This window comes from Glycine soja, chromosome 5 (genome assembly GCF_004193775.1).
Source record: "Glycine soja cultivar W05 chromosome 5, ASM419377v2, whole genome shotgun sequence".
Lineage (NCBI taxonomy): Eukaryota > Viridiplantae > Streptophyta > Magnoliopsida > Fabales > Fabaceae > Glycine > Glycine soja.
The window spans coordinates 30,369,300-30,384,173 of NC_041006.1; the positions used below are offsets into that span (position 1 = coordinate 30,369,300).

The 14,874-nt window shown below is 26.7% G+C and overlaps 1 protein-coding gene across 1 annotated transcript; it reads right to left on the minus strand.

Annotated features, from left to right (window-relative positions):
- Window positions 1-10,987: 10,987 nt before the first annotated feature.
- Window positions 10,988-11,470, minus strand: LOC114411283. The gene has a single exon (XM_028375012.1). The coding sequence runs from the start codon at window positions 11,468-11,470 to the stop codon at window positions 10,988-10,990; it is 483 nt and encodes a 160-aa protein (XP_028230813.1).
- Between the last annotated feature and the right edge of the window lie 3,404 nt (window positions 11,471-14,874).

The following is a 14,874-nucleotide window of genomic DNA, read 5'->3' on the forward strand; positions in this document are numbered from 1 at the left end:
TTCGAAGGCGCAGACAGTTCTCTACAAGAACAATTCAACAAGGTATCAACAATTTAATATTGATTGTTTCAAAACCTTTTGTTTATAACTGTAAATTTATAGTTGATGGGTTTGGAAATCAGAAAAGAGTAAAAACATAAAGAAATGAGGAGACCTCATACTCATCACTCTTTGCAGGGCAGGTAGAGTAAAATGAAAACATGTCATACAATAATTACCTGCAATTATAAATAATGTATGAAATCCTATTTTCATATGATCTGCAGAATTGTTTCTTTTATTTAATCCTATTTTCATATTCCTGTCTTACCATGTAAGTATACTTAACTGTTCATTTGATACTGGTCCCTTTTTTCTACCTGTTTACATTTCTACGAAGCATAATGACTTTTGTGCAACTTTATGTTCACCATCTGTGTATTGTCTTGAAAAATGTTAAACTAGTCAAATTAATGCAATGTCAAATCTTCCTCAATTTTTTTGTCTATGCACTGCCGATGTTGCTCTGAAGGATTATCTCTCACTAGACGCTTCTTTTAGCTCCTTCAGAGTGTTTTAGTAATAAGTGATTATTTTTCTAAAGTTACGCCGAACAATAACGTGTTATGGACTTCCTATTTGCCGCTTGTATGCTAGGTATTTCGGTGGTGATCTTCAAGTAATCTCTATGGAATGATATGGTGAGTAAACTATTACTTCATTAGTTCATAATATTTGTTATTTAGACTTCTCTTCCAAATTCTAACATTTTTCTGTAGCCATTGGAGTATGACAAATTTTTATTATTCTTCAAGTAATTTCTATTTTCTTTTACTTTTTATTATCACAACTCTCTTTTAACAGTAAATATAATTTTTTTTAAAGGTTTTATAATTTTTGACAGTGCATATTCTCCAACATTAATTAAATCAAAATTCAAAAAAATAGCAGTGCATGTCCTGGTTTGCTTGTGGCACACCTTTTAATTACAAGGAGACAATTTATATAAGAAAGAAAGAGTGTAATTTTAAATTACAGAGCTGAATATGACATTGGATCCTGATGCTTATTTGATGGAACTATTTGATCTCTATTTTGTTTTGTTAGTGCACATGAGCAGTTTTATTACTTTCTTCCTCTGACTTTTGGCTTTACTTTTTCTTCTATTCAGAAATTCAAGAGGATAATGCGGGCAACCCAAGGTATGCCACAAGTTTTTCACTTTTAGTGCACATGAGCAGTTTTTTTACTGATATAATAATAATAATAATAATAATAATAATAATAATAATAATAATAATAATAATAATAATAATAATAATAATAATAATTATTATTATTATTATTATTATTATTATTATTATTATTATTATTATTATTATTATTATTATTATTATTATTATTATTATTATTATTATTATTATTATTTGATGGCATTATTATTAAGGTCTATCTTCTTTTGCTTTCAATTTCAATAAGTTGGACCAGCTTTGTTTGTGACATAAATGGGTTTCATTTTCTTTTGTGCCTACTTGCCTTATTTAGTCCACGATTTTATAGGCTAGCATGTGCACCAAGAATAAACAATAAAATGTAAAAACTAATAATAAGTAAATTAAAAATTTTAAAATTTTATAAATTATATGTGAAATTTAATAAAGTATCTGAATTTTCATTTATTCTAATTCCTATTTTTTCTAATTTTTCTAAAAAAATTGGAATATATAAATCACAAATGCCATGCATTCGAAGAAATATTAACTTGAAAACAATATAATATGCAATTTTTCTTTCAACCCAATAAGTTATAAGTGCTCTTATTAAAATAAATTTGTGTCTTGTACTCTTGGAACTCGATCCTCTTTTATGATATTAAAAATGCAGGAAATGAATGCCAAAAATGTAATGCACTTTTGCTTGCGTGTTTTGTACGTGCATTGTTTCAAAAATCAGATCCATACATCCATCGGAGGGGATCTAATTTTTTTAATTTTTAGATATTTAACTTCTAACAATAATAATTTTTACAAAAAATATTTACTAGTTTTTGTAATTTTTATTTCAAATAAAAAACAGAATAAAATCATAAATTACAAAAAAATATTTCAAAAGATAAATGTATGCACGTGTTTATAATATAATATAATATATACAGTATTTATAATATAATATAACTTTATTATTATTATTATTATTATTATTATTTAATATATGTTAAATTTTTAATTGATTGTACCAATATATATTATATTCACTTAAGAATTATTCTTCTTATTAGTTTTTTAGGAAACAATTTTATTAAAAGCTAAGTTTAGAACACAAACTTATCTAGAAACAATCCTTGACCCTTATCTAGAAACTAGAAATATAATAAATTGACCCTTATCTAGAAACTAGAAATATAATAAATTAATTATATGCTGCATGTGTTTCTGACTTACCAATAAAATAATAAATCATATTATTCTTACTAGTTAATGAGCACTAATATTTCTATTTTTCCAAGCTTGTATCAGCAATTTAATGAGACCATTTAAGCCAAGGCTATTGATTTCTAGTTCTACCCAGGGTTTTGCATAATTTAGCTGTTTTTCTCTGCCCACAGTGGCTAAAGCTAAAAAGGGACCAAAGTTTGTTGCTATGAAGAAGATTGATTCTTCCAAAGCAATCAAAAGGTGAGTATTTTTCTTCTTAATTTCAATTCCTAAAATTTGGTTATTTTATTATGCTTTTGGTTTTGCTCTAATTTCATTCCTCGAAATCCTGTTGAATTCAGCTACAAAGAAGAGGTTTTGAACCTAGAAAAGAAGAATCTTATGAAGGAAAAGTTACCCAGTAATGTGTAAGCTTCCATCGGCTCATTAAAAATTCAACCTTATGTATTTGTTGTTTTACTTTAACCGAATGTTGAGGTTCATATTAATGTTAGATATTATGATGATGATAGTTTTGTGGTTCCCGTCAATGTACGTCATTTAAAGATACCATAGAGTAAAAAAAATAAACAAATAAATACAAAAAAAACCAAAAAAAAAAAAAAAGAAATCTACGACGGTTCTTGAACTAACCGTCTTAGTATGTAGCAAGTATCTAAGGCGGTTGTTACCAGAATCGACTTAGAATCTCATTGGAATCTACGGCGGTCGTTATCTAAACCGTCTTGGAAAGGCTATTATCACTTGCACATACTACGACGGTTATAAAATAACCGTCGTAAAAAGTTGATTAAGGTCAAGACTTACTAAGACGGTTTCAAGCATAACTGTCTTAGATTTTGAAGATTTTTTAAGATGGTTATAAAATAACCGTCGTAAAAAGTTTATTTTACGACGACGGTTTTCACAACAGTCGTAGTATTTTTTTTGTATTTTACGACGCTCGCATATATGACGGTTCTAAATAATTGTTTCCTACAATAAAGAATTGAGGTAACCATCAATAGAAGGAATCATATGCCAACAGATGTTGAGCAATACCACAGTATAGAAATTTTATAGAAGTTTTATATATAGACATCTCTTCCAATCAGCAATTGCATAAATTTCTATTTGAAGAGAAAGCCACATGGGAAAAAGCATATTAGCCAATACTAGATAGCTTAGCAAAGCAACCAACCCCCAAAGTGCTACAACAAGCAGTTCACACAGCAGCAATTATTTTCAAAATACCAGACTGCCAAACACCCACTATACCAAAGATAACAAAAATTTATGAAAGAACTCTGAAACAGCCAAGGGCTGCTTTGGCATGATAAATGTGTTATCTCATGAAATTGACTACATTGGGAGAAACTATAAGAAACGAAAGCAACAGGGTAAATATATAAAAATATACAAAAAAATCATTACAAATGAAACTTAATTGCATATATTTCCCTCAAAAATCCCTTCAGTACTATACCTAATCCTAAGAAAGTAAAAATAAAACAAGAATGAGACAAGGCATTAAAAATACAGACTAACCACGAGTTTTTTTTTATAAGCCAAGAAATGTTTTGTACTAAATATAATATTGAAGTTTTCAAATACTTGTAACTTTGCATGGCACATAGAAGACATGTCACTTGCAATGGCCCAAATGTGTATATATCATTTACAAAATCTAAGATAGCTAACGACTAATAAAAAAAAGTAAAAATGAAAAAGAAGAGAGAGTTAAGGTTATTATGAAGTGATATGTTACACTAAAGTTGATATTGGGCTTTCATTGGACCTTATTGAGTTTCAATCAATCATTAGTGTATATGTTACACTAAAGTCACATTACAAAATGGTGAATGCATAAGTTCCACATGGGTCACGATTAGTGAATATGTTAAATTAAGGTTTAATTGCAAAATATGTTTCCCTATTTTGACTAGACTAGAAAGTAGATCAATATTTTCTTAAAAAATAAGAACTTAAAAATTAATTGAGGAAGAACTAGAACCATGGTCCTTGGAATGAGTGACATACTCCTTTACCACTACACCCACATGTCCATTTGAAATTTGATGTAAAATATAGTATTAATATAAGTTTTATGCGAAAATAGTTCAAAATTTAAACTTTATTCTTTTTTAGTTTATTATATTTTTATAATCTTATATATTATCTTTTAAAATATAATATATAAGATTAAAATTTTATTTTTTCATAAATTAGAATAAGTAAACTTTATTCTTTTTTAATTTATTAGCTTTTAAAATATTTATATATGTGATTTAATGATAATATTTTTTTACCTATATTAAGATATTATTATTATTTATTATAATAGTACTTTTTATTTATATTTAAATTTATTTAATCAGGTATGTAATTTTTTTAAAGAATTAAATTATATAGTAAGTATACATAATTAAAAATATTTAGATATGTGACAGTATTTATGTATTTTTAAAAATATTTATGTATGTGATTTATTGACGATATTAATTTATTTATATTACAATAAATAACATGAATATATTAATATATAAAAAAAATATTCTCACTGAATCACAAGCATTATTCAAAAAGATAAATATAATATATAAAATTAAAATAAAATTTAATCTTATATATTATATTTTAAAAGATAATGTATAAGATTATAAAAAATAATAAATTAAAAAAGAATAAAATTTAAATTTTGAAATATTTTTGCAAAAAACTTATATTAATACTATATTTTGCATCAAATATTCAAATGTGTACTTGGATGTAATTGCAAAAGAGTGTGCTTCTCACTCCAAGGATCATTGTTCTAGTCCTTCCTCAAGCAATTTTGAATTTCTTATTTTTTAAGAAAATGTTGGTTAACATTCTAATTTTGTCAATGTTTAAAATTTAACAGTCAACGGTTAAAATCAAAAACTCAGATAGTGAAATTTGAAATATAGGGGGGACTCAGATAGTAAATTAAAAAATAGGAGGACTGATTTGGTGAAATAGGTAGGGGGGGGGGTGGGGGGGGGGGGGGTGGGGTGGGGACAGGTTTTCCAATTAAGACTTAAATTAAAGTCAATTTGGGGTTTTAGTGAATGCCTAAGTTACACATTTCATTTTATTGGACCTTGCTTAAAGTCAAATTGGGTCTTTATCAATGCATAAATTCCACTTAAATCATATTGAACCTTAATGAATCATTAGTGTTAAACTTAGTTTTATATTTTAAAATACTTAATTTCAAAAATTTTGATTATGACATTTTCATAATATAAATGATATTTATTTAATATAATTTTTAAATAATTATATAAAATAAACAATTATTTTGTAAAAAACAAAAATTAAAAGACTAATTATAAGCATGATTTATTTATATTAATCAAATAATGTAAATATTGGTTTGTTAATTTTAAAAAAAATTTATTAATATATAAATTTCAATAATTTTCAAGTATGAAATGTATTTAAGTATATTATATATTTATTATAATTTCTAATAAATTAAAAATTTTAGTTTCTTAATTTTTTTAGAAAAAAATGCATTCAGTCGCTAATCCAGTTGCTAATATCAAAATATTTTAAAGTCTTATAGCGACCGGATATTTTCTGTCACTATCTTCATAATATAGCGACTGAATCAAATTTGGTTGCTCCATTAAGTCAATTTAAGTCACTACATCGGTCTCTACAGTACTTTTGTATTTTGATATATAGCGACCGAAGGTTCAGCGACCCTTCGTTTCGGTCACTGACGCAAGTTAGCCACGAGGATTAAATTCAGTCACGCATAGCGACAGAAACTATCAGGTCGCTATTTTCGGTCACGAATGTCAGTCGCTAAATCCTATTTTTCTAATATTTGTCTCCATGAATTTGATGTAAGTTTTCCTATTTATTTTTATAAGCAATGTTCATTTTCATGTGTTATATATTATAAAGTAATTTAACTATAGATTTATTTTGATATATTCATGAAAAATATTCCTTCCCCATTCCTTATATTTTTTCATACTTCTTCTGTTTGTAAAATAAAATTTCCAATAGATTATTTAAGTTAGAAAAGAGATAGTCATACGAAAATACATTTAAATTAAAAATTTTATAACAAAAAATAAAATTTCACCATAATAATTTAGATATTCACGTGATTTCAGGTAAATTGTTCATTTATATGATTTAAGGTAAAATTTTCTACTTGTTTTTATAAAACAAATTATTCATTCCTATGTATTTTTATATATATAATATTTTATTTTAATATATTAACATATATAAAAATAAATAAATTTTTTTCAGGTAAAAGAAAATCTTGAATAATTTATTTAATACAAAAGATAATAAATGAAAAATGAATAATTATTTACTTAAAAAAAAATAATTTTAGAAACTGGTTTTGTATGTATAAAAATAATAGTGATTATCTTTGATTTAATTTGATCTTTACGTAATTAAAAATATATTAATCATATAAAAGAAATTTTAATTTTGATTAAAAATCTTTAGTGAAAAAGTGTATCATGTGAATTTAGTGTAAATTATATATATATATATATATATATATATATATATATATATATATATATATATATATATATATATCCTTTCCGATGTGCACGGGAGGATTCATTCAATAGGGTATAGGGGTAATTGTTCCCACAAGATTATTTTTAAATAAAATTTTGCCCCCACAAAAAATAAGTGTTTTTCCAATAATTATTTTTTGTTAAAATGAATATAAAAATATAAGAAATAAAAAAAATTGATAATAACTTTACTACTTTATTCTTTTAATTTTTAATAGTCCGACTCCTATAATAAACATCTATACAAGGATTAACTATTTTTTAAAAATTGTCATCACATTATGTATTTTGTAAAAACATGTAATATTTTCTTTTATAAAAATATTATAAATTGTTTTTTTACCCACAAAGAAAAATTTATGAATATGACACTAATGATGTGTTATATTTTATATGTTAAGTTTAAATTTTTCTTCATATTTTCATGAAAAGCATTTCTTCTCACTTATTATATTTTATTCATACTTACTATGTTTGAAAAATAAGACATTAAAAAATATTTTAATCAATAAAGAGATGGCATTAAAAAATTATATTCAAATTAAAATTATTGTAATAAAAAATATAGTTTAATCATAATTAAGTGAAAATTTTCTACTTCCTATTATAAAAGAAAGTTAAACATTGCCCCATTAGAAGAAATATTTATCAATTTATTTAAGTGAAAAGATAATAAATAAAAAATTGAATATTTATGTGTTTAAAATTAATTTGAAATTTTATGTGGAGCAAAGAATGTCTATTTCTTACTTGATACAAAAAAACGTTCTTCCCAGTGTGTTACATTTTATATATCTATTCCAGTTAGTTAACTTAAAATTTTTCTTGATATTTTAATGAAAATCATCTTCATCTTTTTTTATATATATTTTCATATTTTTATGTTTGTAAAATAAAATATATAATAAACTATTTACAATAGAAAAGAGCCAACCATAAAAAAATACATTCAACATAAAATTATTATAATAAAAAAATCACTATAATAATTTAGATATTAATGTTATTTTAGATAAATATTCATCCCCATGTATTAAGTTAAAATTTTCTACGAACTTTTATATAAAAAAATGTATTCATCTTTATATGGTATTTTTTATATATAATTTTTATTTTAATGTATTTACATATATACACATCAATTTCTAAATTAAAATTGAAATTTGTCCCGATAGAATAAAATTATGAATAATTATTTAAGTTAGAATATAATGAATAATTATTTACTTAAAGACTATTTAAAGCACTCATTTTTCTTGGAAATTTGTCCCGATAGACTATGATTTTATTTTTGTTATGTAATTAAATATATATTAATTATGAAAGAAAAAAATTTAATTTTTATTGGACTTAAATTGTTATTAAAAAGTTTATCACAGTGAATTTAGTGTAAATTTTTCCACTTGGGCTATTAAATGTATCATTGTATCCCTGTTAATTTTGTGTGAAGTTTATCCCCATGAATTTTGACTGGACTAATAAGTTTTATTTTTAAGAGGACAAAAATATTTAGTAAAATAATTTATTCATGTGAAATAAAAGTAAAGTTCTTAACTTGTTCTTATAAAAAATATTTATCCATGTGATTTCAGGTAAATTGTTTATCCCATTTTTATAAAAAAAAGTAAGATTATAAATGAGCACCAAATATAATATACATATTCTAATTAAAAATAATATATATTATATTTTTAAAAAAAATTATATAAATATACATATTTTAATTTATGTGAAAAAATGAATCTTATATATTATATTTTAAAAGATAATATATTAGATTATAAAAATATAATAAATTAAAAAAAGAATAAAATTTGAATTTTGAACTATTTGCACATAAAACTTATATTAATACTATATTTTGTACTAAATATTTAAATAATCACTTGGATATAGTGATAAAAGAGTGTATATTTTTATTTTAAGGATCATGGTTCTAATCTTTTTTCAAGCATTTTTTTAAATTCTTATTTACCCTCTAACCATAAAATAATTTTTCTCTATCATCACATAGAAATGTTAATCATTCATTAGCTTTATAAAAACATTTTGTACAAAATGAGAAAGATCATAAGAAGAAGAAGATGAAGGGAGAGAGCGAAGATAAGTGAGATATAGGAAAATAATATTGTTAAAAAATATAATAAAACTAAAAAATTGTTTTGTAAGCTTTGTATCGATTGTGTCTATATGGACATGTATCGAGTTTGTCAAAGTTAGGAAGAATCTGGAATATGGCGTACGGATGCCAAAGCTTTCATTGCCACTCAAGTCTCTATAACTTGGTAATCACTCGAATCCGTTGGTGTTAACATTGTGATCTTTTCTGTAACAAATCGATCGGTGCTTCTCCAACGCCAAATGAAACCCCTCCTCGCGGAGGTGGGGGGTCCCCTCTCTCTGTCGTTTTATTTGGTTGGTTACTTCTATACGAAATGTGAGACTTAGTTTATACATAAGTCTAGAACAACAAGAGATACTAAAATAAAAACAAAATTCTAATTTCGGTGACTATTAAATAATATTGTAAATTACTTACTGGCTCACGATTCTTTAATTGAAACTATAACTTATACCTATCAGTTGTTATAAGTAAAATTTAATTTCAACTAGCTAACTCAACTCAATTAATCCCAATTAATTGAAAATACAGATCTTGGGTACACTGTGGTGTACGTACTCAACACGTAACTTTCCTTTCACAATTTAATTGCAACATCAATGAACATCATCAACCTGATAGTGAATACCCTAAGTCACCGATATAGGCACGCATGCATCTTGATTGGATTTTGACCTAAACATCTTACTCTACATTATAAAGCACTCATGTTAAGAGGGTAAACCACGGTAAATTGGGGCAAAAGTCAGAATTTCAAGTAGATAATCTTTAATTTTGATTGCCCTGATGAAACTCCATTATATTTTACTACTTTATATATTTTACGTACGATTTGGTTGACATTTGGATTTTGATGGGCATGACCCAACAGTACTGTTGCTTTGAAAGTTAGTAATAATAATAGCAAAGGCCATGCCAACTTTTGCGCTAAACCAGCAATCCACCTGCTAGCTACTTTTTCCCACTCTTACAACTTTTTAATGAAGCCATGAACGACACCGACACCTCCAAGTTACCAATTTGTTCCAACTGCAAGCCATTCTCTCTCGCACAATGAAAATTTAAAATCTCCTTTATTTGGTTTAACCATTTTAATTTTCTTGAATATATGAAAAGGAAATTGAAGAATTAATGTGTCAATAAACATGTCAGAAATCTCACATCATTAATATTATAATCAAAATAATATATGAGGAAGAGATTAATTTTATAAATTAATGGTATGAAACTGAATTAAATTCGATAAAAATAAAGAGGAAGAAATTGTTGGAATTCTATGAAAGAGTTGGGGAGCAGGATGCATGCCAGTTTCATACTAAACTAAAAAAAAAAAAAAAAGTGATAAGGTCAGCCTTTGGGCTCTTTTGATTGATTTGGTCAGAGAGGGCTTTCAACCGACGAGTAATATCCTGTCCTTCCCTACCTACTGTATTCAAGCGAACTAATCAGATAAGAACTATTTTCCTTATGACCAAACAGCGATAGCTGAATGGAAGCCCCTCTTGAAAGCAAGAAAGAAGCGGCTATTCCCACGGCGAGACCAAGAGAGCGGCCGGATATTGATTGAAAAGGCAGCCGCGATTTTTGTTAGACCTATGAAATCACTTGCTATCGAACTGTTATTGAATCCCTTGTAAATGTCATGCAAATTTTACATTGAAGACTTGTAGAAACTTAATAATATTGAGATTTCTACTAATTCACATAACAGTACGTACAAATTCTGAATCCAAACATTTTTCAAGTTCTCACGGATATACCTTCAACTCAAGCAGCATTCCGGGGCTTTACATTAACTATTTTCACAAATTATTAAACAAGAGAACAACAAGTCATGCATATTTCCTTACATTTTTAGTTAAGAGAGAAAAACATCGTAATTAACATTAATGTTAACTAAAACAGTCCTTTGCTGATCCGTCTCTACGTGCAGCATAACTTTTACTTCTTGGATAAGCATTAGGCCTAACCTTGATTCCATCATCTCCAAACTCACACACCTTTTCCTCGTCGATCCTTCCAAATATTCCCACGCTGCGACTCCGATGCATTTTCATCTTCTTCACCGCGGCGGCAGCAGCATCACCGAACTGAACGCGATTGCCGTAGCTCCGGAGCGACGCGGCCCTCACGAGCTCCTTGAAATCGTCGTCGCTCGTGGTGGATCGGGTGGCCGAGCCGACGCTGAAGCTTCTGGGAAGCGTGCAGAGCTGGCCGGTGGGGCATCCAATGGAGGCCTCCACATAGGATAACTGACCGGAGCACTCGATCATGCCTTTGACGTACATGTCCCTTGCCTTCTTCAGAAACCTTAATGGTGCCTTCATGTACCTGCTCAGCTTGCTCTCTTTCCTTCTCTCTTTCTGCTTTGTCATGTTGTTGCAAAGGTTTCCTCACACGTCCGCAACTAGCTACTTCGGGCGCTACCTTTATCTTTATTTATACCATATGCTTCGTGATAAAATATGGATGGAAATATAGGGTAGCTAGTTAGTAGTTACTATCCCAGTTTGCAAATTATTTTTCTTTAATCAATTCACTTTCTAAAGAAGTAGTATTTTCTCATAAACGCCAAATAAAAACACACAATAGTTTCTTTTAAGTGAGTAAAGTACTATTTTGATCTTTGAAGGTATAACACATTATCACCTTAATTCCCTTAAATTAAAAAAATAAATAAGTTTCTAAAAATTTTAGTTGTATCAATTATTAAATTAAAATCCTAAATTTAATTATTTAATACCATTTTGGCCCCTAAGTAATTATATGTTATTATTATATCACTTAAGTTATACTTTATTTTTATTTTTACAAATTTTGGACTAGTGATTGAGAGATTGCAGACTCTAATACCCAATACCCAAGTTAGTATGAGTGAGGAAACTAGCACAATGATGGAAATCTAGTGGTAGTCACTGGAGACTCAAATGCCCAAATTAGTACTTGAGTGAGGTGAGATAAAAAGATAAAATTAAATGGACAAAATGTCCTTGTATAGGACCTTTTTTAAAAAATATATAAAAGTAAAAAATTATTTACATAAGAATATAATATGAAAACTATTTAAATGAGTGGTTTTTATTGTAACTATAATAGAGATAAAAAGTCAAAAATTTACATTAGCCGAAGAGATAAAATGTAAAAAGGAAAAATCATTCACTGTCATCTAAATAATTTTCGTACTATATCTTTTACATACATAACTTTTTTATTTTTGGTGCAGGTTTTGGTAAGGCATATCATTAAGTGGTTACCCATAGTGCTAAACCATGTATGGCGTGTGAAGGCTAGCTACATTAGATCGATCATCATGGTTGACAAAGAATCATTTGGAGTCTTAGTTAAGTGAATCGATCAGATGGCCGGTGACATTAAAGTCGGAGATCAGACTTGAGATATGTGTGCTCATGTGGAAGAGTGTACCCCAAAGGGTTCATTTAAAACAATTAATTGAGCTTCCAAGTTGATATCATCTCGTGAGAGACTATGTTGATCTAAAACATAGGACCTCTAATATAAAAACACATTAAATAATTATAAATAATTTTAATATAAAAACAAAAAAATATTAATTATATTTTAAGATGAACATATAAAAAAAGAAAGTTTGGATCTTGTTGATGAGACTTTTAAGGACATTGGCTATTAAGTATTAAATGATTTTTAGTAAATATTTTTATGAGTCTTACTAAAAGTATTGTTTAAAAAATTAATAAATAGAAAAAATATTAAAAAAGATCGTTATCAGAGTACGTTGAAAATCATGATGAAGGGGGAATTATAAAATCATGATAAAGGTTCATTATAAACATTCTTTTAAAATAAATTTCTTACTAATACTAATAAAAACTTGTTTTTTTAAGGCAAAACTTGGAAGTTATATATGATTAATTTCAAATACTTATTAATTTTTTTTAAAAAAAACTATTAATTATTTTTCTATCAATACTTTTATTTATCAGTTAGATCATTAGATGAGCATGATTACTCGACTAGTGTTACTCCACAATCCATCGAACGACCAAGTTGAAAAGTAAGAATTGTTTATTAAGTCTATACTGAGATATTGTTTGGCCATGTGGTCCAACTCTTTGGTTTGAAATATTAATCATAAAACTCATGAATTAATTGGTTTGATAAAAATAAATAAATTAGTAATCAAGTGTTCAATTTTTTAACTATTATAAATAGTACAAAAATCAATTATAAATTCACCAATTTAGTTCAAAACCAATAAATAACTAGAAAATTAAGAGAACAAGTTTAGAGTAATATCACATACAACGTTATTTTTATATCATATTTTAATGTTGTTAACTTATGAATATTATATTGTTTTGAATTTTAACATGTAACTTGATTGTGAATATATATCATTTTTAAATACTTAATTACTTTAAAATAAAAATGTTTGAGTGAAAGATGAGGGTGTGTTTACATTTAATTAATTTATATAAAAAATTACAATTTAATTCAAAATAAATATAAATGTATTCCTTAATTTTTCATTACATACATTTCTTTTAACTTTAAAGAAATTACAAAAAATGTATTCAACATAGAATAACAAATACTTTTTTCAAAATGGAATGACATGAGACTAATCATTGGTTGGGGTTTAGTCACCCTTAAAGCTTCTCACAAATTCAACATGTCTTGTCAATTGAGTTACACTCATTAGATATTTAATATAGAAAAATAAGTACTCCCTATATTTTTAATTATAAGATCATTTTCAGAAATTAATTTGTATCTTCAGAAATTTATTTGTATCTTTTATAAGACTTTTTTTTTAATTTCTAGATGCATTAATTAGTTTTTCTGCATACTCTTATTTAATTATTCTCTCTCCAAACATTAATGAAAAACAATTAAGTGGGTAGAGAAATAAAAAAAATGATAATTTTAAAATAATAGTACAAATAATTGACAAATTTAATGTGATTAACTAAATTAGTTGAAAAGATTTTACAATTAGAATTAGAGACAAAGGAGATACTTTTTACCCTCACTTGTATTCTAATCATATTTTTTACCCTTACTTGTCGAAAGCATAATGCATTCTAATTCTAATTTAACACAATTCATTGTATTTTCTTTCTTTTTATATAACTTAATACTAGTAATTAATTATGACCATATCAAATAGACATGATGTGCACATATAGAATTAGGATTCCTTTTTAAAGTAAAAAAAGCAGGGTGATTTAATAGACAAAAACATTGGTTACATCACCTGATGTGTCACCTAATGAGGGGCATTCACTATCCAATAGTTTTCCCCCAAAATTAAAAAGCAACATTGAAAGGGCATTGTTTTGATCAAATTTGACAAAATCTTCTCAATGTGGTGTTTCTCCATATGCTCCTCCATGAACAGTGGTGGGGTGTACTTGTGAAAACACTCTGACGCTCAAGTTTAAGGTGTAGAGGTATACATGTATCAGAAAGTAGGTTGGATTAGAATTGATTTATCTAAACCTTGATGATCCCCTTTTATAGAGGTGAAATTGGATGATAAGATCTCAATTTTCCTTTATGATAATGTAAATAGGGAAAATATGATTTTATCTTATCTTTCCTCTAATAACAAATAACATCTAATTTTAGGGGATATCTCTATCTTTCTGGTAGAAGATAGAGTTTCCCTCTTACCTTAGTTATATCTACCAAATTCTCTGGATCCGAGTAGCCTACTCAGCAGCCCACCAAGTACAGAGTCTTGTTGAGTTCGAGTCGTACATATAGCCCTAAACTTTGAAGTTGGTTGTGGGAGCTT

What these genes read in the sequence shown, in the direction of transcription:
- LOC114411283 (XM_028375012.1), bottom strand. Translation starts at nt 11,470, where the DNA reads ATGACAAAGCAGAAAGAGAGAAGGAAAGAGAGCAAGCTGAGCAGGTAC.